General features: G+C 46.5%; 1 protein-coding gene across 2 annotated transcripts in view; it reads left to right on the top strand.

The window, feature by feature from the left end:
• Window positions 1-27,355, top strand: part of RNF123 (ring finger protein 123) — a 1,761,234-nt gene that overhangs the window by 399,653 nt on the left and 1,334,226 nt on the right. For both annotated transcript variants that reach the window (XM_085625036.1, XM_085625035.1), the window contains exon 15: window positions 9,714-9,787. In XM_085625036.1, coding sequence (XP_085481162.1) covers window positions 9,714-9,787 — 74 coding nt within the window. The remainder of the gene's footprint in view (window positions 1-9,713; window positions 9,788-27,355) is intronic.

Below are 27,355 nucleotides of genomic sequence, written 5' to 3'. Positions count from 1 at the left end.
GTGTTCCCGGTGTGAGGTAAACCCAGAAAAAGCTGACGGCCTATGAGAGTGAGCCAATGGTAACCTATGCTGTGAGGGAGTCTCAGTCTCTACGCAGTTCAAGATCAAGTTATGCAAGATTATACCAGAGTCGGTTTTCCTTTCTTGACCTAGCGGCCTACTGTGGGCTCAGGACACTGGTGTTACTGCTGCCGACTTAAAGAGAAAAGCCACACAACCAACGAAGCAGAGAGCCCTGATTGACCTGGAGACCTTAACTGTTAAATCAACACAACATGGAGGAATTCAGCTGCCTGTAGGCCACAACTGCTAATGCTATTAGCCTGTCTGTAGCCACCACGGCTGAAGACTCATAGTGAATCACAGTTCCATCTTTCCTAGTCCATCCTGCAAACCTTTTCCTGAGATAGGGTGCCACTGCGAAAGAAGAGTCATTGATGTGCGGGCGAGTGCGCAACCTGCATTTGTCGTAAACTGCAGGGCTTAGCCTGCACTGAGGGATGAGAGACTAAGGAACATCGACAGGTCTACCACACCTGTTATGAGACTGTTTGCTAAAGAAATGAATAACACATTGTACTGAGTTGTCCCTGAATCAGTGAGATTAGTTGAACCATCTGTACCATAACCTTATCCCTGCCTAAGATCTTAGTGCATTTCATATGGTAATAGCAGATATCATTATTAACACTGATGAGGTGAGATAGGTCTCTCCCTTCTTGATGGGTTGAGAGGAACTCGCGGGGGTAGTGCACCCTCCCGTGTAATAACACTGTTGCACAAAAAGTGCTCCCCTAGTTATTAAACCGACGGAGCCGGTTAGCTACAAGGAATGAATTCTGAACTGACAGGTGGAATGTCCCTATGTGAAGCTAAGAGTAGTGCACCAGAAGGTGGGGAAGGAGGTACCTCCTTTTGTTTTACATTCCCTCACACACCCTAGTGGTGTCATGCTTCATCATCGGGACACCCTTACGCATAGAAGTCAGGGCAGGCTCAACCATGTTTCAGGGATCTCTTAGAAGATTTTGGGGGGGGGGGGGGGGGGGGAGATTAAAAGTCCACTGTCAGATCCCAGTTTCCCTTTATTCTTGGATCTGGCAGGGATAATAAAATATATATAGATCTTGGGTCGTATGTGATATTATGGTCCTAAGACCCTATTGCCAACATGTTTCAGTCCACTTGTGCCCCATGAAGGGTGCTGGACTTTCTTTAGGGCAAAGGCTGTGACCCCCTGGAAGTAGAATAGTAAGGGAATTACCCTACACTATTTATTTTTAATAAGGGCAGAAAGCTGCTCCTTGTCTTTGTACGTGTTTTTATTATCACTCCATCTGTAGAACGACAAAAACATAATAACCACCATAGTATCATATTCTCATTGTTCACTAGGTTGTGTATCATGCGTTTGTGCCACTACCCCCGTGAATGAACATTCCGAAGGTGACACAACCATGAACTATACTTTTCAAAAGAGTGCGTGTGTCCGTTCAATAATATGTATCTGCAACACACTCCTATCCGTGATATACCCGTATGGTGGTGGCAATTTGTCGCATCCTAGCAGCAAGCTGCAGGTACGAGATGACCCTTTTCCGTTGGGCACAGTGCAGAGGATGTGTATTTTGAAAATGTCGGTCAATGAGATTTCATGGGCGACTTTACACTGACTGTCCATCATTCGGAGAATGGTATTAAGGTAAGGAGGGGAATAGAGAGATGGGGACAGCAAGAAAGAAGTTATTTTGTTCTGTGACCCCTACAAAACTTTTTCCTTATCACAAAATAAATATTTTAGCACCCAATCCTGCTGAGGTCTTCGATTTGCTGTTGGCTAATGTGAACAGTAAGGCAAACCTGCTGAAATTCTTCAGTCTGAACATTGACTTCTGAGCCCTTACTGTCTTTTAACAAGGCAATGACTTCTAGCCTCAGATTTCTTACCTAGAATATTCCTCAGGCATCAGATTGGATACCGAAAATCTCGAGCAGTACCTCTGCATGCCGGTAGGTGGCACTGATCGGCTTGGCTGCATTGCCTACTCCAAAAGTGACATGCACGGTGCCTATATAGGCGCCACCGCAGTGCGCAGACATCCGTTCTTTTCATTCCGCGCCATCAGCGCAGATCCGGAGAGAGCTATCTTAGTCCATTTTTTGGACAGTTTTTCCTACATTTTGTCAAATCTTTTTGAGCTTTGCTCCCAGTGTGCCAGAGATGTTCTTTAACAAATTAGTGGGGTTTAAATCCAGTGGAGTCTGTGACAGACAGATGTCTGTGACATACAGATGTCTGTGACAGACCTCCATCCAGCACCTCAACTTGGAGAGTCTGGTTGTCTAGGCCCCCACGTCCAATCTCAACCCTGGCTCATTCTTTACCACACCACCAACTAGGGAATCCAAGAGGCTGGACACATTTGGCAAAAGGATTTTTCCTCTGACCAGATTTCCACTGTGGTCCATAAACATTGCATTCCTCTTTGGCTGGTATTCCTACACAGTCTGGGATTCGGTTGCACATGTGCTGCCTATGGTCTCGGAAGAGGCCCGAGCCATCATGACCCAGGATATGGCCGAAGACAGAGAAGCAACAAATTTCACCATACTCTGTGGGCTGGATATGACCGACTCACTAGGCAGAGCAATTGCTTCTTCAGTGGCACTGCTTCGCTACGCCTGGCTGGCTTTTCGGGGGTTGTCCAGGTGCCCTGTATGGACCATATATGGTTCAGTGCCAGGATTCACCTGGCACTGAAAGCCTTTCTTCGTTTCAAGAGAAAGCTGATTCAGATGTTCACAGATAACCGGACCACCGCCATCTGGTATTCAATAAGTAGGGTGGGGTGAGGTCATGGATCTTGTGTCAAGAGGCCCTGCGTCTCTGGACATGACTGGGACTTCAGGGCCTATTCCTAGTCGTGGAACACCTGGCAGGATCTCCATGGCAGACAAACTTGACTGCAATGCCTCACGGATCACAAATGGCATCTCCATCCGGAGTTGGTGCAGGGTCTCTTTCACACCGGGGGGAAAACATGCAATGTCCGAGCTTCCAAGGCAGCTCTCGCTTGGAAGCATATTTCGGCTCAAGTGAACTTCAGGCTTCCCATATGCTTTTCACCAGATACCACTTCTACCTACAGTTCAAAATAAGTTGAGGAAGGACCGGGCCCAAGTCATTCTTGTGATTCTGGATTGGACATGGAGAGTATGGTATCCCAAACGCCTGAGTATTAGAATGGGTCCTCTGTTCAGGCTGCCCCATCTAGAGGATCTCCTGTCGCAGCAACAGCGCAGGTTCCTGCACCCAAACCTGTCCACACACTGCCTTCATGCATGGGGATTGAGAGGCGGTAGTTGAGAGTGTTTGATCTTTCTTCAGTGGTCTGTGAATCCATTTTGGCAGCCAGGAATACCTCAGCTAAGACTGTATACACCTGCCGTTAGGAGAAGTTTATGCTTTGGTATACTACCAAAAATGTTGAACGCCTCTCTGCACCTTTGTCCGTGCTGGTGGAGTTTGTTCTATTGTAAATAACTGTCAACCAAATCAGCTTTCTTGTGACTGTCCAATCACCCCTGCCTGTTTAAGTCACCTGTTGTGACCTGTTTCTTAAAAGTACTCCGACATATATGGTTCAGCGGAAAACCACCATTATGCCTCAATCGGAACGTAATCTTGTTTTAACAATTTTTGATGTGCTTGTCCTTCGAGCCCATCCACAGCTGCCCTTTACGTTTGTTAATCATCAAAACGGTTTTCTTGGTGACCATTAAATCAGTCACGAGGGTTAGCGAACTTCAGGCACTCTGTGCATCCTCCATACACCAATTCCTATCCAGAAAAACTGGTCCTGCAGACCTGCGCCTCTTTTCTACCGAAGTTAGTGACACCCTTGCATGTCAGCCAAAGCATTACAATGCTGACCTTCTTTGCTTCTCCCCACCCTACTAAGGTGGAGGAAAGACTCCATCGGATGGACCCAAAAAGAGTATTGTCTTTCTACATCAATCGTACCAGAGGACACCAGGTGGACTTCGTTGGGTTCTCTGGAGCAAACAAATGGAAAGCCAAGCAGAAACTAGACATCTTGTGATGGATTGTGCTCTGCATTAAGATATGCTACACACTGGCCGAGACGCCATGAGGGCTTCTGAGCTTATTCTATCAAAGTCAAGGCTGCTACCTCTGTGTTAGCTCACGGAGTCCCTGTTCTGGACATCTGTCGGACTTCAACTTGGGCATCTTTGCACATGTTTACCAACCAACACTGCCCGCACCTTCAGGCCAGTAATAAAGTGCACTTTGCCCTTGTGTGGTCCTCCAGGACTTCCTTGTCTGGATCTGTTCGCAGTCTTACCTCCAAGGAGGTATTGCTTTGCTATCTATTCTAAGGTAAGGAATCTGCTGCTAGAAGTCTATATCAGATAAACAAGTTACTTGCTTTCGGTAGCGCCTTATCTGGTAGAGACTCTTTCTGCAGATTCCTCCCATTCTCCCCGCTTCTTTGAATGGATTTTCCAACTATTGTGCCCCCTGTAGGTCCTTAGTGTCTGCTCACTGCTGTATCAGCATTCTGTTGTTGCTCCATGCTTCTGGTGCGGATGTGTCATGAAAAGAAGCGATGTCAGCCTTCTGGGAAGGCGCCTATATAGGTACCGCGCACGTCGCTTCTGATGTGGATGAAGCTGGCACGGAGCTGTTTGATGTCCCTTACCGGCATGCCGAGCACTGCTCAAACTTTTCTGGATCCAGTCTGATGCCTGAAGTATATTTTAAGGTAAGGAATCTGCGATGAGTAGAGTCTCTACCAGAAAAGGTATTATAGAAGGTAAGTAACTTATTCTTCCAAACCTTGTTCTGCTGCCTCAGGGAGCTGCCAAATTGCTTGGACCCACAGACGTGCACCATCAGGACCCAGTCTTCCTGAAGCAGCATCCAACTCCTGAGATCCCTGTCTTGCAGGCCTCAGCTAGTAAAGTAAATCCAAATGCTTTCCCTCCTGCTTCACCGGAGAGACTCCTAAAGGACAGATGCCTTGGGCAAGAGAGTATTTTTCATCTACGAATCTTGCTCTCCATTCCTTTAACGCTGTGCACCTCTTGGGCTAATACACATGTCCTCTTTGCCATGGGGAGCGAGATGTTGCCTATTCTCCCTAAGGACATTAAAACCCTGTTTGCCCAGCCTATACATGTTGGCCTGGACAGTACCCGGGTCAAATGGGTGACATCTGTGTAGATAACGGTTTCCCCACATTGGAAGAGTATATGGGATGCTAAGGCCTATCCACTTGACCTCAGTTAGGCCTCACAGCTGTTATTAGTTTATCCCCTAAAATGGGTCATAACAAGCAGATTTTGGTACTTCATGCACCAACATCTTGTGTCCCAGTATTTTTAGGGCCTTTTTCTCCCTTAAATTCCATTAGCTTTGGCCTGCCTAAATTTAAATAGGAATGTGTTTTTTATTCTACCGTGTATGATAAATGCAAAATTCGCAATCCCAGTAATTCCTGTTATGGGATTTACTGTACATTTTGGAAATTATTGAAGCCACTCGTATTAAGAGCTTAACTCTCATGATATAGAGGATGATTACAGAAGAGAGCGCCCTAACATCACATCCCAAAGAGATTTGGGCCCCATTTGTGCAATATAGACGATAAAAATGGATGGCATATTGTATGATATATACATGGTTATTGTGATGTCATAACTATTTCTTGGTTTACACAGTTGTAGCAGCAAAGCGGGTTGTGAGGATGTTAGGTTTAATTTCTTGTTTTTGTATTTTTTGTAATATTCAAATTGCACTATACATTCCCTACATACTGGATTGTTGAATACAATATCAGGAAACATTTCCTCAGCATTGGTGGACAGTTGAGAAATTCCACAGCCTAGGCGCGCATGCAGAAGCTCACTGCCTTCCTATTCTGGCCTTGCAAATTCTAGGGATCTAGTAGCCCCCTGCATACCCCAATGGCCTAATAGGGAGATATCATACCACTCGTTTCTTGCAGAAATTAGGAATACATATAGGGATTTATTGACAAGACATTAGGACTTAAACTGAATTCTATTTTTAATTGGCAACCAGTGTAACTAATACATAATAGGACTGATATGATTGAATCTTTAGACCTCTGCCAAAGGGCAAGCAGCTGAATTCTTTACTATCTGCAATTTGCAAGGGCATTTCCAGATAAAGAACATTGGGGTATTTGAGCCGAAAACCGTTCAAGGCTCATGCCACCAAGTGCTTATTCCCCAACTCTAGGTAGAGTAAAATTGTATGCAAAATTTCACAGTTGAGGACAGCAATCAAACACTGTTGATGCGCAGTTAATGACACCCATTGCGCCATAGAAGGTTGTGCGTCTGTCTTTTCTGTCAAGCTGTTTCAAGCTAGGTCCTCTTATCTTATGTTACTGATGTGCCTGGACTGCTAATTATGGCTACTTGATAAATCGAGATAATGAAGGTAGGATCTGACTGCATGGTTACCCTCACTTTGTGCCTGGTGTTTTGCTGTTTTTTTACTAGTCTGATTAGGATCCTGCTAATCCGGACCACAGTCTATCTGCTTTCTCCCTAAATTGGTTGTGTTATGTACTTGGGTACACTCCAGATTGGATACTGGGGTACCCTTGTCAGTCCCTAGTATATGGTACACATGTACCCGATGCCTAGATACCCCAGAGGCCTCCCATGGGCTGAAGCATGTATTATGCCACCCATGGGAGGCCATGCAAAATGGAACTACAGGCCTGCCATTGCAGCCTGTGTAAGATGGTGCATGCCCCACTTACTTTAGATATAGGTTTACTATATCCATAGGTCACTGAACTTAAAACCTATAAGTCACCCCTATAGCAGGCCTTGACAATCCTGAAGGCAGGGTGCTGAGTTTTAAGTGAGAGGGTGCCCCTGTATGAGCAGAGCACCCCTGCAGCCTTCGGAGACCATTCTCCCGGGTTGTTGGTGTCGCAGCCAGACATATAGGTAGAGATGCATTATATGCTCGCGTAAAATGCTATCTTGAAAACGGCTGCAACAAACCATGTCGTGTTTGGTATCAAACACCTTGGAAGGTATGATTCTACCCTTCAGAAGCAAGCTTAGTGGGGTCCCTGGTCTTCTCGGTACCAGCCTTCTCGACCCAGACAGCACAAAATGGTTGCTGCCGACCAGAGACACGTTTCTGCCTTCCTGCTGCTGAGCCAAGCTAGAGCCGAGGAAGGCAGCACAATAGGCAACCTGTCACAGGGAGGTGTCACCACCTCCCAGACAGGATTTGGTGTATTGGAGATGGGTAGGTGCACTTCCAAAGTTCCTGAAAGTCTGCACAAAGGGCACATTTGGTGTCCCTGTGTATATTCCAGTTCAAACCAGTCCTGGAAGCCGTTGGCTCCTGCTCTGGCTCAAAACTGGTCAAAGAACATGGGAGTAGCCTCCCCCCTGTCCTGACCCTCACCTGGGAGGGTCCCCCGAATATGCCCAATCCTCTCCTGTGGGTACAAAAGGGCTTACCTCGCTGCAGGACCCTAGATTCGACGTGGACAAGATTCTGATCAACAAACAACTGACCTTCGACCGTCTGGACACGCTGGACTTGACGGGGCCCGACTTAGTCTCCCTCTCCGTCCAAAGCATCGTCTGTGCCTGTGCACCATACAGGCTCTGTGCAGGACCTGTAGAGCATCAAGGACGACTGAAGTATCTCCCTTGGGGTGAAGGAGTCTCTCCCCTGCGTTTGCAGGCACCATAACGCAACTGACCGGTCTGCTGATCCTGAGCTCCTGCGGACTCCGAAGGCTCCGCAGACACAGGAGGTGGGTTCCTATGTCCCTTGAGGTCGATCTGCCCTCTCACCAAGTTTGAATCCAGTATCCCTCGCGGGGACCACATAATCCAAACCTCTATGCACTCCGTATATTTGCAAGTGCATATGCTTGTTGGCATTCCCCAATCAAGTGCATTGGGCTATTATTAGCCCCAACCTCTGCGCACATTTCATACAAAGGATTTCAGCCTCCTCGCGCTCTGTGCCCTGCAAGCTGTTGGTTTGTGAAACTGCTAGAGGTCCCCTCGCGACTCCTGTGCCTTCGGCCTGTGGGTCCATTTGAGGGGCAACACTGATTTTCTTGGGCTCCCCTGGTGCTCCAGGCCTGCCTTGACTCCCCTTGCTGTGGTGAGTCTACTGGTCCTTGCTGGGCCAGACCGTGACCTTCCTCGACCTTCTTCATGGGTTGCTGCTGCCAAGGCTTGTTGGTGCTCCTACCGGACACCGACCCCTCAGCACTTGACATCCTTCGTGGATTAGCTCATATCCGGATCCTGGTCGTCCTCGACGTCTCCTGGTCCCTGCAGCTGTAGAGTCAAGGTCTCCATCTTCACACCTGAAGTGCCCGACATCGGTGGGCATTCGTCTGCAGAGGCCCTGGTCACTCCTGAGTGACACAGACTCTGTCCCCTCTACTTTCAGATTCCTTCCTTCAAGAATCCACCTGTGAGTTCCACCGGACACTTTTCTTCTTTCCAGCAGTGGCATTTCTTTGAAGACCCATTGAGAACGACGGCGGTTTCCGACGCCTCTTCAGCCCTATGCACCCAGCTCCCCTGGGATAGGTAACTCTGGTACTTCGGTATCCACAGATGGGGTGGCTCTCCAACCTTCTATGTTCCAAAGGGATTCCTCGTAATCCACTGGGAAGGGTCCTTTAACTTGAAAATTGCAACCGCGACTTTCTCATTGATTTGCACGTAGCACGTGGTTGTGATCTCACACTGCACCCATACTCCATGGGGTCCCTGCCTAATCACGTTGGGTGGTTCCTTGGGGTCCCAGCGATTCTAGATCCTCTAGACACTGTCTCGACTCGAGTGGTGGTTCTTATACCACTATTGTAGTATATGGTTTGGTCTCCCCTGGAGCCCACTGTGTATTCGTGCTACTTACGATTGTTTCTGTGCTACAGTATTGTGTGCTTTGTGTTTATCTGCGAGTAGCAGATACTGTGAGGTATTTAAGGTGTGTTATAATAGTAAATATATATTCTTATAACTACTGTGTGGTTCTCCTTTCATTTAACCAATACAATAAGATTGCATTCTGGTGAAACAAGCTGCTTAACATTCCTTCAAGACTAAGCCTGAAGGCTGCTCTCCACTGCTACCACTTGGATAGCTTTCTAAGGTTATCTTTGACCTCTTAAATCAACATAAGGGTTGTTTAGATCAGTGCAAGGTGCCCACATTAACTAGTGGACATCATATACCAGGCCAACTCCTCACAATCAGTGTCTTTTTTGTATTTATATTCTGCACGTTTCTGTTTGGATTTTAAAATAACTTGCTGCCTTCTTTTCTGGGGCGTGATTGGTCTTGCTTGTAGCTCTTGAACTCCATGGTCAGCATGCTTGTGTTCTTAATATGGGCTTATTTGCTTTCTTGATTATGTATCCTACCCTTTCTTTTGAGTTTGTACTTGTTTCTTATACCGGGTACTTTGGATTTCTTTGTAAACTTCTGGTCTCTACATATGTGTCATTGTCAAAATCCTACTTTCCTACCAAGCATAAAAGAGTTTTAATTTATGGAAATTGCAAAGGCTCTAATCTGATATCAGGTTATACTGCATTACATTTTCCATAGGCAAATCAGGTTTAATGTAAACTATAAATTATCCTCTTTCTTTTCAGATTCACTACCTCCGTCTGACCATCGCTATCCTGAAGCATGAGAAGTCCCGGAAGTTTCTGCTCAACAATGTGCTGTATCCTTTATATTTTCACTTTATTATGATAATGACAAAATACAGTGCCATTGATGGGACCAGAGATGCCTCTTGTCATTCCTAAATGTTTCTTTCCCTTTAGGAGATGATTAATCATTCTAAATTCAAGGCTACAGAGAAAATAACGTGCAGTCTGCCTTCCTTTATTATCTCTATTGCTTTATTCACTCTTTGAACAACTAAATATTCGCCACCAAAATGCAAATTGATTGTATGCCAGTTCACTGAACAACCCTATACTGTACCTAACGCCACTCTACGCCCCTTTATACCTCTCCACTGTATGCTATTCCACTGTGCAAGTCCACTATACCACACTTTACTGTACACTAGTCCACTCTACGCCGCTCAACTCTATGCCACTCCACTCCTATGTATGCTATTCCACTGTACATCACTCCACTGAACCCCACTTCATGCTACACTGTTCCATTCTACACCACTCCACTATATGCAATTCCACTCTACGTCACTGTACGCCATTCCACGCCACTGCTGTTTACACCACTGCACTCTGCGCTGTTCCACTGTATGCCACTCTACTATACGCAACAATGTGCACTTCTTTACTCTATGCCAATCCATTGTACACAAATCCACTCTACACAATTCCACTATACCCAACTCCCCTCTCCACCACTTCCCTTCCGCCACTCCACTCTCCGCCACTCCACTCTACACCACTCCACTCTACACCACCCCACTGTATGCTATTTAACTGCATGGCACTCCACTCTACGCCAGTCCACCCTACGCCAACCCACCCTACGCCAATCCACTGTACACGATTCCAATGTACGCAACTCCACTCTACGCCACTCCACTGGCTGCTATTCCTCTCTACTCCACTCCACTGTATGAAACTCCAGTCTATGCCACTCTATTGTATGCTACTCCACGCTATTCGCCACCACACTGTATGCTTTTTGATTCTAAACCATTCTACTGATCACCATTCCAGTCTAGGACACTCCAGTGTAGGACACTCCACTGTACGCTACTCCACTGTACGGTATTCCACTATATGCAACTCCATTGTATGTCTCTCCACTCTATTTCTTTGGACACCGCTCCACTCTACGCTATTCCATTGTATGCCACTCCACTCTGCGCTGCTCTGTGCCGGTCCTCTGTACGCTACTCTACAGTATGCCCCTCTCCACGTCCCTCCACTCTGCGCCATGATACTCTGAGCCACGACACTTCACTCTACGCCACTCCAGTCTATGCTGCTCCGCTCTACGACCCCCTGTTCCACTCTACGACCCTCTGCTCCACTCTACGACCCTCTGCTCCACTCTACGACCCTCTGCTCCACTCTACGACCCTCTGCTCCACTCTACATCTCTCCACTCTACCAAAACCTACTCCACTGCATTACACACTTTGCCTCTCTACCACAGTTTACTCCACTCTACTTTATAATACGCTACTCCACTCCACTGTATGCCACTCCACTGAGTCGCACTGTATGCTACCTAACTCTACAACACTCTATACCATTCCACTGTACCACACTTTACCACACTCTTCTCTACCATACTCCATTCTGCAGCACTGTGCTTCACTCTATTCCAATCCACTGTACTCCACATTATGACAGTTTTTCACACTCTGCGACACAACATCCACTCAACTGTACAATCCACCACTCCATGATACTTTAATCCAGTCTATGCTACGCCACTACACTGTACTCCACTCTACAGCACTCTACTGTATGAGACGCCACTCCACTGTATGATACTTTACTCCACTCTATATTCAATTCCACTCGACTCCACTGTATGACACTTTACACCACTCTACACCTCTCCATTCTACCACACAATACTCCACTCTGTAGCACTCAACTATAAACCATGCTACTATGACAATACACTCTACGACACTCTCTTCCACTCTGCTGTATGACACTTCACATAACGACATGCTACTCAACACTGTACTGTACGAGTCAAGACACATTTTTATAAAAACTTTTTTTTAAAACATTTAAATTCAATGAAAAAACAGTGATTAAGTATAAGTTATAGTTAGGAAAACTTTATTTATTCTTTCTATCAAAGCCCAACTTAAACTACACAAACAGAAATTCTAAAATCATAGTTATAGCTTAAATCAAAAATTTACACACCACCTTCAAATTACTTTAACTTTATTTATTCTTTAAATACAAACCAACCTTAAGCTACACAAAGATTATAATGTGTTAAAGTTAAACATACATGTAATTTATCATTTACATAATGCCTTCAAGTTTTTATAACTCGCTCGCCTCCATACGCACTGTATTGAACTAAATAGCCACACTATATTAACTACAACTCACGCCCGCTCCATGCACTGCTTATACCCTTTTATTTTATTTCACTTATGCCATATAAAATAATAGCATTTACAATAAGAGTTATGCCATTGCAAATCACATCATTTTTGAGCACACAGTGCATGGAAGAGTGGCGATGCCGATGCTGAATAGCAATGGCAAAAACAATTGACAAAGCAAGTGGGTCTGCTTTGGCAGAGCCATATGGCGAGCCCTATTGGCTTTGGCCTTACTTCTTTTTAAATCAGCCCATGAATAAATGGGGTCGTTCTCAGACACCACCGATCCCCAAATTTCTCAATATTTTTTAAATTTTACTTGGAACTTTCAAACACTGGAACAGATTTTGTAACAAATATTCTCTGAGAGGATTTAATATAATCCATGTGGTGTGCATTAGCAGCTTCAACTGTGTGCCTTGCTTAAAGGCAGGAGTTGCTCATTATGGTATTTTCTGTTGTTTATAACATAGATTATTCAAACTGCTTAAAAAGTATGCATCCTCTGACATGCACCCTTGACATTTAGATGTTGCCTTATATCTCTCAAATAGCTGAACAGAGTTTCACAAAAAGCAGGGCAAGACACTAAATTATGGAATGGCACCACATCCTAAAAAGCTTGGGGACCATTGGTGTAGCTATTTTGGGGTAATACGAGTAGAAAAATATTTTATGGGAAAACTCAGTTTGTAGGCTAGGGAAATAAATAGTTGGGACCTGTCCTATAAATTTTGAACTGTTTGACCAATGCGGACCAATTTGGCATGCTCTTAGATGTTGTCCCAAACATTTTGTTACCTAAGTTAGGTGAATATTGGTTTAGGAGGAGCTAAGTGGTTTGAGATTCAAAACTGTGATTTCCTATTGCTCGACATGGTAACTGTAACTACTAAAAGTATTATCCTCCCGCCTCCTTCTTAAAGGGGATACTATAGGGAAATGTTTATTAAGGTAAAGTAAACCTAATCTAGTAACCTGTTTTGGAGTTAAAAATACAAAATGACTTCCTTCCATTTTATACTCCGTAGTAAACATTAAGATAGGATACAATGTTACCATTTAAAACATCTTCAGGAAATGTAAATGCATAAGTTCCTAGGCCAGGATGTGTACCTACAGCCTTTGGGTATAGTAGGATGCCTAAGTGACTGTACAACTGTAAAGACTAGAGAATCTTTCTAACATCTATAATTATGAAAAAAGACATTAAGCCAAGTGGGATGTTTCACATTTCATGGAAAATATGTCATTAATGGCTTTCAACAATGATACGCATTTTGTCATTCTACCTTTGAAGTATTGAAGTGAACCTACAATCATATCTCATGTATTTATTTACTGAAAAAAACAAAGATTAAAGTAACATTATTATTAGGTGAATTTGTCAGTGACAATATTAACGTTTTGAACTAAAGAAAGACGAAAACACAGAAATTCACCAGTTATAGTTAGCAGTGCTTTTTTGGGAAAATTATGTCGGCAAACGGCACCAAATAGGTAGGCAAGTAAAAAACGCCTTTCCTGTGGAAACATGGTCCTAACTACAACTACCTGCTGGCCACTGCCAGTAGGATATATATAGATATAGATGTAGATATATATATTCTATCTATCTCATAAGGACGCACCTTAATTGGCTGGCCACCACATTGTCAACTTGTTGTGGCAGCCATTACAGGGCTCGGGCACCTGCTGCTCATTAAAATGTATGCAGTGAACGACTGTATTGGAGGGTTGAAAAAGGAGCACATATAAAGGGTTTTATAAGAATTAATTTACACTATAAATCGTTTGTTTATGGTACCACATTAATTAACCGAATTGTGGTGTTTTCGAAGGTAACTTTACTATGTGAGAAATGTATATTATGCAGGAACGAGAGGAGACCTGTTTGAGAAAAAACAATTTTCTTACAAGATAAGACTCCGAGATTATGGGAGATGCTCCAGAATATAAAATGACAGCACTTTCTTATATATGCTCGCACATTCTTCCTCAGCCATGTGAGAATTAAGTTTGGTATTGTGAGTAAAGGATGCACCTCTAACAGCAGCAGCCTGTCAGTTGATTTCCCAGTGTTCCACTGTAGCTTCACTGCAGTATTGCAATGAACAACTACAGTGCAAATATTCTTCATTTATGACAAAGCGGTGGCACAATCAAAGTTGTAAAATGTAAACCACTTTCTTTAGAAATCAGCTAAACCAGGGGGTTCTTATTTTCATAGAAGTTATGGTTAGTGGTCTAGAAAGCCAACATGAGGACACATTTTCTATGAGTTGTGAAAGGTATATTTTTCCGATGTCCATAAAACATTGATATGAAGTCTAAAACTTGTACTTTTAACACCAGCAGCAGTCTGTCAGTTAACTCCCTAGTAATCAATGGAGTGTGCCGCAGTGGTCTAATGAGCAAATAGTGCTAACATTTTGTTATGATTTAAGGCACACCTGACGCCATGTTGATGGCATCAAAGCTGTGAAACTTATAGCGTTTCCTTAAGAAATTTTCTAAAGTAGGGGTTCTTTTGCTCATAGAAATGATGGTTAGTCTATTAGAAAGCTAAAATGAGGACTCCTGTTCTATGAGTTTTTCTTGAATATATTCCTCATGAATTTCAGTAAAAAACTTGTGATCAACTGCAGCGTTACCTCTCAGTTATAATGAGCCACTAGAGTGCTAATGGTTTGTATTCAAAACAAAACTGATGTACTCCTTAATCCTATTTTGTTGGGATACAAGCTGTTGAAGCTTTTCCTGAAGAGTGAACTGAAATATATGAATATTGAAATGTTAATGCAGACCCAAAACCAGAGGGTTCAAATGTGAGTGAGCTTTAGTTTTTAGTAATTTGAGGCATAATGCATTATTAAAGGGGCTGAAAATAGTTAACAGCATCCCCGCTCCACATCTGTTAACTCAGCCACTTAATAGTTCCCTAATTTTAAAATAGCTACATTTTGATAAAGATATATATATAGGTTGATAAAGGCAATAGCTGAAACATGTCCAAAATAAACCGTTACTGCACCTTATCCCCAGTTTGAAATAAAATCTACGTACCAGCTTTGGAGTGCCGAATTACCTTTGTTATCCTGAAGATGAGTGTGTGTGTTTGTGTTTTTTTAATAAAGGTTAAAGTGATGTTATAGTTGTGTGGAAATACGATAAAAGGTAACGTTTAAAAACCCTCCGGAAACCTCACAAGTTGCAGTTTACTGAGCCAACTGTAACTTGTCATCAGTTATGTCATTAAACATGCCATGAGCGATGTAAAATGTTAGGTCGTAAGCAGTGAACGGAGACACACAAGTTGCAGTTTTTTCATGAAACTATATCTGTTAAATGTCAAAAAAAGTTCTCAAAATGTTAGTTTTTACCCTATTCTATACCTGTGTATAAAGTCACTTAAACCTTTGTGTTTTCCAGTGAAACTATCTGTTTCTCTTTTAATATAGATATTTATTTTATTTATTTATTTACTTCAGTTTTATATAGCACTGGCTAGACCCGGAGGTATCTGAGCGCTTTACATAAGGACACGGCGAGTTACAAGTTACAAAAGTTTCACAGTAGTTACATAATGGATAAATAAACAATGCAGGAGTAAATTAGCGAACACGAAAGTCAGGATAGGAAAGACCAGGGACAGCAGGTAATCCACAGGAAGGAGACAGCAACTGGGAAGAAAACAAGACAAATGTCTGTGATCTGGCTGGGTAGGTGACGGCCATAGCGGTGTGCCAGGGCCAATCTCCCCTATAGCTCTCAGTGCAGCCCCACCGGGAAGCGGCCATGTATGCGTTTAGGGCTCCGCCAGAGAAGAGTGAGGATCAGGAGGGGATCAGAAGGCTAGAAACCAAAGACGGGTGGTAGGCGCTGGCGAGGATGGCAAGGTAGGAGAAGGAGTGTGGTTTTGGCTGCCATCTTAGAGTCAGGCATGTTGAGTCTATTAGTCTCCATGGCTCAGTGGCTAGTTCTAGTTGCCACCAGTTATAAAGTTGGTTAAAAAGCACAGTGCCAAAAATCCTGGAAGAAACATCAGGACCCTGGTCTCAAAGAGACGGCTGGAGGGGAGCCAGTGTAGCATTCTCAGGCAACAGCGATGATCTGGGATTACAAGGCGCTTCTGTGAGGCACTGGGTGTGTGCTGTTCTTTGTTCTGCCGGTGAGAACCAGCAGCTCTGGAAATCCAACTCTAAGTCACCTTGGAGTGGGTAGATCAGCAGCCATGCACCGGGCCGCAGGTGATAGCATGGGGAGCAGCAGCGTTTCTAGCAGCATTTGAGGGGGTGTTCGCCGCGCAGTGGAGCGGCGCACAGCCAGTGTCTATGTACTTCCAGGCCGCAGGCACAGTCCCCACAATGGGTCCGGCCACGAGGGAAACCGCAGGGCAGATTCGCGGGCCCCTCCCCAGCCTCACCTATTCCTCTCAAATTGCGCAGACAGGCGAGGTCTGCAAAGCGGAGCTTTTCTCCCCCCGGGAGTCTGCCGGAAAGTCAGTGCTTTGGGAAAATGGGCAGAGGGGGACGAGGCCGCCATTAGCTGGAAGATTGGAGGGCGGCAACATCGCGGCTCATCACTCTCAGCCTCCAGTCGCAGTCCCGTAGTTCTTAGGGTGCCATTTTGGCTCACTGGCCCACAGGGACAAAACAGCACATATCTCAGCTACTCAGGATCGGGGAGAAGCGATCGTTGGATCCATTTGATCCGCCTGCATTCCGATGGGAATACAACGCGGCGAAGCGCTGCTCTGGAAGCTGGTGTGCAGGTTCATCACGGAGCATTCAGCTCCGAGCGGCCATCATGTCCGCAGGCCCCGCACGCCTGATATATATATATATATATATATATCACCCCTCATTAATTATAAAATTCTAATTTAGGTTTTCAATTTGGAGAAGCAGGGTAGTAGTTTTCATCCTCCCCGCTTTCTGCCTGCAGACTTCTTTTATGATATAGTCTAGAGAAACTGGACATTATTGTCAGAAATAATACATGAAGAATTGTGGCTTGTATATAAAAATTACCAATCTATTGATAATGGCACATGGAATTAAACTGCCTCCCAATACTCCTGAATTATACATTTAATATGTATTCCACCCTACTTATGCAAAACGTTCCATCTCATAGATTTCAATTAAGTTTCACTTTGATCTGTGGCCAAGATTTCATGAAACATTAAATTATGTTCAGACCACAATAGAATATGATTTGAATGGCTATTGTGTGATTTGTAGGGCATGATAAGTTATTGTAATTGCTTCTTTGCAGAACTGAAACTAATTTGCAAGTTCCTGAGAAGACTGAAACTTCATTGTTTTCTTTTTTTGTTAGATCGTGTAATATAATTTTTGGAAAGAATTTAACCTAGCAAATTCTGGGAGATGCAGTTCCAAAATGCCCTTCTTTAATTCACAGATTTCAAAATATATTAACTAGCTAGTTTTTTATCGTATAAGAGTCTTTGAATCACTTCTTTTTCTGATGAATAACCACAGGTTCTTTAACTTTAGAACATTCTCAGCCACCAGACTGGATCTGGAAGATTTAAAATAGCAACAGTAGGGGGCATTGTGTGACTCCACACTTACTTATTCTACCCCGGAAGTGGCGAACAGAGCAGCATATAAGCGCAACCACTGCAGGCTGATTTCAGTTTTTCTTTCTGCAGCTTTTATACGTGAATCCGGAGCTTGTGCCCACTTTTTTCCTTCACATTTTGTTCAAAACCCAGTGTCCTAGGGAACATATTCTCATAAAACTACAGGGCTGAAGGTCAGGACTGCTGTAAGCAGATGTCTGTGACAGACCCTCATAGGGTATGTTGCTGCTTTTTGGATTTGGGACCCAACTTTAAGTCATGTGGAGAGTGTGCCCCCATGAATCCGAAGGTGATCCAGTAGGGTGAAGCAAGGCTGTACACTGCCGAAAAAAACTGTGCACGTCCAACTCAGTCAAGTGTGCGGACTCACTCTAGCTTGCCGGGCCTTCCTCTTGTAACTGTCCAAGTCTTCTGTTAAGTCGAAGAGGAAGCACTAGAAGGCTGAGTGGGATTAGTCCAGTTCTGCCACCCTGACAAAGAAGTTTCCAGGACTTATTGGTCTTGCTCCCGGTCCCATGCCAAGGGGCCAATTCCATATCTGGTCTTGATGCACCCCATGTTGTACAGGCCATTGGTGATGTTGCATCACATTGAGGCCTTTAAGGAGGTCATGATCCGTAGCTTAGGCACCCTTCTCTCTGGTGCTCCTTCAGGTCCTAAGGATCTGCAGTTGTTTTCAGACAGGTTACCACCGCAGATCTGTCCTCTGCACTGTCTGAGCCCCCTGAAGTCATCTTGGGTTTCACCCCCGCTACAGTACAGACACCTTCTCTGGCTCCAAAGTCTGTGCCGGTCTCTTCAACGGTGTTTCCAGCTCAGGCGCCAGGAGAGGATGGCTTACCAATAGTTGTCTAGCTCCAAGACTAATTCATTCAGACCTCAACCAAAGTAGTGGTTCCAGAATCTGCCTTGCTGCATCAGTCCCCGTACAATTTGATTCAGATAGGAACAAGCCTCTGCTGTAGAGCCTCCAACTCCACCCCCACGGCCCCCGTACCCCTACCCACCATGTGCTCCAGCAACCTTTTGGTTCTGGCGAGAGTCAAACAGCCTTTGATGGAGATTTTGTTATTTGTTTAATCTCTCGCCCAGCAAAGACTTGCAGTTGGCACCAGTAAAGGTTATTTATCGACCTTTCCACCTTTTTCCTTTTGCCGGACCAACTGTCCTTGTCCAAATCACCTGTTGTGATGTTTATAAAAGGTTTGTCACTCTAGTTTCTCCACAAATCCTTTGTGATGCCACAGTGGGATAACTGTTTAGTTATCACTCTCCTGATATGCAGTCTCTTCAAGCTAATGCACTCTTGCCCACTACATCTTCAGTCTCTGAAGACTAGAAGACGTATTTTTTGTCATGATAATGTCAGCTCGTTGCATGATTGAACTCCAAGATATCTCTGTGCACTTGCATTACACAACCTTTGTCCCAGATAAACTGGTGTTGAAGACGAGGGCAGCCTTTATGCCCAAAGTTGTGACTTCTTTTCACTTTGGGCAATCAATCACCCTTCCAACTTTCTTTGCGCAGTGTCGCCAGCTCAAAAGAGGAGACTCTATTTACTGAACCCCAAGAGAGCCTTGAGTTTTTACATCAATCACATCAAAGAGGGGACAATCAGTTTCTTGTAGGGGTACTTTGAGCATAGAAAGGTGCAAGGCATTGCAGAAAGAGACTTTGTTATGGTAGATCATGTTTAAGATCTGCTAAGCAGTGGACAAAAAGCCACCCCCAGAAAGACGGCGTGCCCATACCACATGGGTCTAGGCTGCTACCATTGCTTCGACATGCGGAGTGTCTGTCCTTGACATCTGTCAGGCCGCCAAGTGGGCATCAGTGCACATGTTCACAAAGCACTTCTGTCTTGCCATTCGGGACCAACAGAAAGAGTATTTCACCTGTTCATACCTGCTGTTTTTTTATGTGGGACTTTCCACAGGCCCTCCACCTTGGGAGGTACGGCTTTTGGTGTCTTCTCTAAAGGTGCAGAATCTGTGGCCAGAACTATCCATCAAAAGAACAAATGGCTTGAGAAGCAGTAATGTTCCTTCTAATGGATACTGTATCTAATTACAGATTTCTCACTGCCATTCCACCTCCCTCTTTTGTGGAATGGTCTCTTCCCCACTCTAGAAATCTCTCAATTTAGTAATCTGCACACTTGTTCCTCTCATTATTATTTGGCTCTGCGTCTAAAAGCGTGGTCAGGGCCAAGTTAGAAACTTACTTCTGCATGCAGGGAAAGGTCTTATATAATGCAGCGCTGTTCGTCACTTGGGTGCCATAACAAAGTCAACACAGAGCCCCACGACTTCACCAACCGGCACATGAGAGCAATGTTGTCTTAATTCTTCTCTATCCAGTTTGGTATCTGGATTTTTCTAAAGGTGAGAAATCTGTGGTTAGATAGGGTAACGACCAAAAAGAGTGTTACTAAAGATAAGTAACTTTATGACAGTATTTTGATAATATTTTTGCACTACAACAACATTTTAGTATCCATATTTTTAAAGCAAAAAAGGGATATCGCAGTTCTTCCCATTATGTGTTCTGCGATTGATTGCAAGGTCTAACAGTCTTGACTACCTGTGTAAATTAAAATGAATTAATGTACTTTATCTGATTAAAAGAGCAATATGCTATTTATTTTTCTGTGAATGTTTTTAAATCAATACATTCACATAAATCCAATTTCTTACCTAAATTGTCACCTATTCCCCCAGCTGTTGATGCATTAAGAAGTCCTAACCTTTTGCAGCTTAGTTCTTTTGCTCTCTATTACTTTTACATGCTGTAGGTTTCCACACTTCGTTTGGATTTCCTTTTCCATTCTTGAAATGTTTTTCAAGGCCATTTCAAAGAGACTGTTTCATTGTTATTAATGTCCGGGGTGGGCTTTGTAAGGTCTGTCAGATGTACTGAAATCATTCTATGATAAAAATAAAGTACAGCCCATAGAGGGCGATTTGGGACAGCCCTTTAGGCTGGTGCTTTCTTTGCACTATCAATCACATTTTGGAATATCCCACAGAATAGCCGTTCAGTGATTGGTGTTTCATGCACCAGAATGTATTATATTTTGCATTTTAGCTCATTTACATGGAGTGCTCATTGAGATGTGTTAGTATGAACAGTCAAATGAGCCTGCCTGCAGTCACTTCCATGGTACAATGGCACCAGGAGCTGTTGTATGTGGTGCAGGTTGCAGGACGACCGTAATGTGGCCCCAACAAAGGAAGGGAAACTCGCAGCATCATTTATTCTGCTTGGTGGTTGAGTGGCATCTGAGGAGCTTTCTGGGGCTCGGCACCACCAAATGCTATTACTTTTACTGCATTTCTTTTCTTTCGCACAGATTTTGTACACAAACATAATTTCTTGGGAGGCTTATGCACTCTAGGATTTGGAAGTAAACATGCCAAAAGCGAAAATAATTGATCAGAAAATTAAACACAGGTTATATAAAATGTGAAAGAAACACTATTTAAAGTTGCTGTAAAATGTTGATAGCCGAAAAAAGAATCTGATAGAGACTACTAGCCGCAGATTCCTTAACGTAGAATTATCCCCAGGCGTGAGACTGGACCCGGAAAACTTTCTTGCCCAGCATCTCTACGCGCCGTCAGCGAGGTCACATAAGCCCCACCCCGGCGCGCTGACGTCAGTTTTCTCCTTTTCCGCATGTAACGCGGATCCGGATCTTGTCCTGGCCTGTTTCTTTTTTTCGCATTTTAGGCGATTTCTTGAGAACAGTGTGCGAATGCCTTTGGGCTTTAAGACGTGCTCGTCTTGCGCGCTCCAGATGTCGGCGACGGATCCTCACCCCATCTGCACGTGGTGTTTGGGGGAGCACCACGACTCCACGGACTGCGAGGCGTGTCAGCAAATTAAGCCGAAGTCCCGGCGGGAGCGCCGGATGAAACTCCTTTCCCTGTCGGCGTCGTTGCCACGCCCGTCCCCCGCAGAAGGCTTCAAGACCCGCCGCTTCCGTCTCCGACATCGTCCCTCTCCCAAGCCGCAAGGGCGTCGCTCACCTGTTGGTAAGTGTCGCAGTTTGTCCCCAAGGCCCGGTCCCCGGCCTGTTGGGGGCGTGGGTTGTCCGCGGGTGGTGCGGCGCCGCGCGTCGCCACGCTATCCGCCATTCCCCGACGCGGGGGCAACCAAAACCCAGATGGAGGCCTATGTGGTGGCCTTGCAGGCCTCGTTAGCTCTTCCTTCTTCTCCTTCTCTTCCTGGGCCATCTGCGGATCCTTTGTCGCGTGCGGGGACTCCTGCGATGTCGCCGGCGGCTACGGCCCTGCGCAGACAGGTTCGGATCCAGGTTCGGAGGATGTGGTGCTGTCGGAGTGCGGCCCTTCGGGGTTCCCTCCTTCGGACCACGGTGCCTCTGCCTCGCCGCAAACCCCCGTGGGGGTCCCTGTGGTGTCGCAGGAGGTTGCCGGGGCTCGGGGTGTGTCCTCTAGTATCTCTCAGTCCTCTGGGCAGGCGGCTGCCTTGGCCGAGGTGGCGCCGCTCAGGCGCCGGCGGCTGCTGGCCCTGGCGGCACTGCAGGGGCCGGGTAGGGGTTGGGGCGTGTCCCGGGGTCCCTCTCGTCCCTCCACGCAGGTGGCTGCCTCATCGGAGGTCGAGTCGACCCCTTTTCGGCACCGATCCTTCGCCGACCCCGCCTCTGTCTCCTGCGCCACGTGTTGTGGCGTAGGTCGTTCCGGCGTCCCCTTTGGCGCCGGTCGACGTTGACCTGACACCGGTGGCTGACTCTACGGCACTGGGCCAACGTCGGGTCGTTGATTCGTCTTCGGACGCCCCCTCTTCTCCAGAGGTTCGGTGGTTGTTGGTTTCCTCTTCTCCGGAGACGGGTCGCCGCGTTGTGGCCTTTTCCCCGGCGTCCTCTAAGGACGGCTCGTCGCCGCGCCCACAGTCTTCACCGAAGGTGCCTCAGGTTCCCCATTCATTGGCCCACCCTTCCCCGTTTCGAGCTTGGCCTTTCCTTCCTCCGGTTGGGCTGGGGGACGGCCGCCTTAGCTTGCAGCCGTCGCCCACGGAGGAACTGCTTTCCCCGCCGCGGGGCCCTAAGGAGGCGGGTGCTGCCTTCGCTCGGGCTGTTTCCACGGCTGCGGGAATCCTGCACATGGGCGATCCAGCTGCCCATTTCCCCGCGGATCATCTTCTGGAGGTCCTCCATCAGGATTCTGGTGGTCGGGAGCTGCTTCTTCCCTGCGAGGCTTCGCTCCACACTTCTCTTTTGGGGGCTTGGGAGCGGCCCGCCACGGGGGAACCGGTGCCCCAGCAACTTCTGAACCGCCACCGTCCTGCGCCGCATGATCCTGTCTGTCTTTCCCTCCACCCCTCCAACAGGGGCCCTCTTTTACACACTGCCTTTCCCTCCCTGCCATCGGTATTGTCTTCCCCGTCACAGGAGGCCTGCTGGTTGGATTCCTGGGGGCGCAATATCTTCGCCTCCACCAGTGCGGCTTGGCGGGCCCTTAACACTCTTTGTGTTTTGGCTAGGGCCACTTCTTGCTTGTGGGATTCCGTGAAGTCCCTTATGTCTGCCGCTTCTCAGGCGGGTGCCTGTGTTGATCTGAGGCACCATGTGTTGGATGGCCAGAAGCTGGCGGCGTTTATTCTTCGCTCGGCTCTGGACATTTCGGAGGTGCTTGGTCGTACCATGGCTTCTTCAGTGGCACTTCGTCGGCATGCCTGGCTACGGGATAGTGTGTTCCCGGAGAACGTTAGGGAACGGTTGATGGACCTTCCCTTTTGATGGTACTCTTTTGTTCCACGCCCCTGCGGATTCTGCAATTCAGATGTTTTTTGCAGGACTTCGTCCTCCTCCTCCCCCCTCCCCCTCAGTGACCTGTGAGTCGGTCTGTGTTTCGGGGGGGGTGTTCTTCCGTTGTTTTCCTGGGGCCTTGTAGCGAGTAGCCCCGGTTGTCTGTTCTGTGTGGTTGATGTGCCTTCAGGTCCTTTTGTTAGGACTTTGGTGCTGTTGGCTGCTGGTCCGGCCCTGTTTGACTTGTGGTTTTGACTGTTTGTAAGCCGTGTGGGCCCTGAGATTAGGCCTTCTGTGTATTCTTTATTGGCTGCTTGGCGCGCCATCTGCTGTTTTTTCCGCAGGTTTTTCTGTTTGTCCTCTGCTGCTGATTTTTTTTTTCCCTAAGAGGGTTCCCATGTTCTGGGACGTAACTTGCCCTATCTGGGGTACTGGTAGCTATTATATAGCTTTATCATGTGCTGGGAGGTGTGGTCATCCTTCGGGCCTCTGCTCTCCGTGGCATCATGGTATGCCGCTGGTGCGATCTTCTTGCTGATGTTTTTGGAGTGGCTTGCGTTGCGCCCCGGTCCATCCTTCTCCTGGATTGCTGTGTCACTGGCCTAGTCCGGCCTGCTGTCTGTGGCATTGCGTTGTAGTGGTTTTGCGCTTCTGTCCCCCTTGGTCCTCTGTCTAGTGTTCCGGGGGGGGAGGGGGACTGGTTTCCCTGGTTTTTGTGTTCAGGTGGACGGCTTGGTCCATTCCCCGTCTTTCTTTCTTTCATTCTGCCTGGTTCCTCTTCATTTGTGGGTCAGTGTGTGCCGGCCCCTCCCTTAGGGCGTGTCCGGGCCCTTCCTGGCCTCTGCCTTCGGCCGGCGTCTAGCTTGTCCTTGGTGCACCGTTCCGTGGTGTTGTCTGCTGCTGGCTGTGAATGTCTGTGCGGGCCTATTTGTTCTGCTACGCCATTTGTGGCAGTTGCTGTATTCTCTTGTGCCTTTCTTCTTCCGTCTGCACTTTTGGCGGTGCAGCCGTCCCTGCCTTATCCGCTGTCTGCGGCTGGGGGCGTGTACAGCTCTTCTGTCACTGTGTTTGTGTTTCTTCTGGTGGGCCCTGCCTCCGGTTCTACCTCTTCTCCCTGGGGTTGAGGTGGTCCTCGTGTTCCTTGAGGCTGTTGGGCATTGTCTGCCCCTACGGGATGTTGGGCAGTTCTCCCTTGGTTGGGCTTAGGGTTTCCTGGCCTTTCCCTTCTTGTCCCTGTGACATGTCCCCTGCGGAGGCCCTGTCTCTCTCCTGGTGGGGAGGCTCTCTCGCAGGCCCTCCTCCCTTCTGGGTATGGCTAGGGTATCTATTCTACGTTAAGGAATCTTCGGCTAGTAGTCTCTATCAGATGTACAAGTTACTTACTTCGGTAACGATGTATCTGGTAGAGACGATTCTAGCTGCAGATTCTTTCACGACCCGCCCTTCCTCCCCGTTCTGCGAGGACCCTCTGCTTGGGTTTCTGCAGTCGCCTCCCTCTGGGTGACTTGTCTTCTCTGAGTGTCCTTTTCGTTTTCTTCCAATCAGGCTTCCCTCCAGCTGGTTTCTCTCCAGCATGAGGGCCTCCTTTTGCTAATTTCCTCTGTTAGTGTTTCTGATCACCAACCGTTCTTCCTCGTTAGGTCAGGTTGCGCCTGTAGAGTGCGTGCGCTGTGCTTGTGAAATCTATTGTATTCAATATAAATCTTAAAAGGGGCTTACATCCTGCCTGCTTGCTTTTCATGGGTTCTTGTGCTTCCCACTTACTTTTCCTCCATTTCTATTGGCTGTAGCGCATACTATTTCCTGTTCCTCTGGTGTGTTTCTCTTATCCATGTCCAGAGGCCCAAGTACTGTTCTCATCTGCTTGGTGGGACGTTTTTTAGGTCAAGCCTAGGCAACACTTGTGTTGTCTCTAAGATCTGCAAGTACCGCTTGTTAACTACTTCCACACTACTTGTTTTGCCTCTGCAGTGCCGCCCAATTACTGAAGGGATCAGTTGCTGCTTATACCGGATGTGTCTGGGTCAGTTTCATGCTCCGATCGAGCACACACTCCACCGTCCCCCCCCCCCCCCCCCCAGACACAAGTAGGGACTCCTTGCAGGCTCCTGAGTTACTTGTGCTCTCTCTGTTGCCCGTATTCCTTTGCGGTGCAGAATCCCCTGTGTGCGAAGGATTCCCCAAGACCGGCACAACAGTAATGTCTACTGTGCCATCCCACTGAAGGAAATTGGTTTCCATCAAATTTTCGGATGATGCTTGTTTTTAACAGAACTCCAGTTTTTACAAGAAGGCAGTCTGACTCCCTGACTGTCTCACACATACAGGCTGCCTGCCGTTCCTTTCACAGACCTAAAGCTCCTCATAACTCCGCTTCACCTCTGACATTCGGGGACTGTCAGTCTCTCCCAAGGGTGGTGATAGACGCAGGCTGTTGAGAGATCGTTTAGAGTCAAATGAGCTGCAGCGAGCCCCTGGCACCAGTCTGCCACTCCTTTTTCTCCCTCAAATTAACTTTCCCCAACGTGGATCAGCACAACACTTCCTTCAGCCTGCCCTGTGCCTTTTTTTAATTTTTTTTTATTTTAAATGCAGTTTTATATAGCATGAACTCGACCCGAAGGTATTGGAGCGCTTTACGTGAGCACCGGTTACGTTACACAAGGACACATTCAGACACAGGGAGATTAAGTGAATTGCCCAGAATCACAGGATGTGGATGCGACCCCAAAGCTCGAACCTTGGTTTCCAGCACCAAAGTCTGCAGTCTAGCCGGGGAACCCCATCCTCTCCCTTAATTGCTTCACGTTCTATTCCTGGAAATTTACATAGCCTTGATGTCAACACAAACAGATTTTCGATAACTTGTATTGCACAACTATTGATCAAGCTACAACTTACAACAAAAAACAGCTTATTATTAATCACATAGGCGAAACCTAATGCATTTACCAATGCTTGCTCCATTCATTGTTTCTCAGTGTCCTACATCGAGGCGCTTTTCCCCAAGCCGACGGATTGTGGCGTTCGAGCTCCAGCTTTTGCAAAGTACAGTTTAGGCTAGGTGCTAGAGTAGACACTATCGTTATTGAAGGTTCTCCAATGCCGTTTTGAGCCAGTGGGGTTTTGCGATCGGTGAAGGCGGTCATGTGCTCTGTGTAGAGGGATACTCTCCGGATGAATGTTTCCAGAGCGATTTTTCATGGATCCATTGTGTTTTACCACAGTACGTATCCATAATGCACTGTAGACCTCTGCCTCCTGTACTGTAAAATACATAAATGATGTTTACTAACACACACAACTTGTGTTAACTGGTGCACAGGAAAAACGAGAATGCTGCTTGCTTGGGCAACCTAAAGAAGGACTAACAGGGCATGCTTATTTATTTTGGCCACGTAGTGTCCTTTTTAGGTCTCGCCTGAGACAGCGCTTTAGCGCTGCTCTCGCGAGAGCTTTTGTTAAAGGGGGATCTGGAAGTGCAAACGAGTGCTTTTCAGGCCTCCAAATACAGTGCATGTGCGCCGGGCGCGCGCATCATTTGGCAGCCTGAAAAGCACTGCCTGATCACTTTCACGGCCGCTTTGATGTCCTCAGTGAGCCGCGCGTCCACTGAGGACATCAAAGCGGCCGTGAAAGTGCACACCATTTGCCACCCCCTTCCTGCTTGTTGCCTTTGCTTCCTGTCACGCTACACTCCCTTACTCCCCCACCCAGACCTCTTACACAAACTAACGGGGTGTTTTACCCCTTCGTATATCTTCTCCCGTTGTTTCTTCTATTATTTGTCCTCCCGTCGCTTCCTCCCATTTCCTCTGCAATAAAAGCGGATTTC

This window comes from Triturus cristatus, chromosome 9 (assembly GCF_964204655.1).
Source record: "Triturus cristatus chromosome 9, aTriCri1.1, whole genome shotgun sequence".
NCBI lineage: Eukaryota > Metazoa > Chordata > Amphibia > Caudata > Salamandridae > Triturus > Triturus cristatus.
This window is presented reverse-complemented; position numbering and strand designations above follow the sequence as displayed.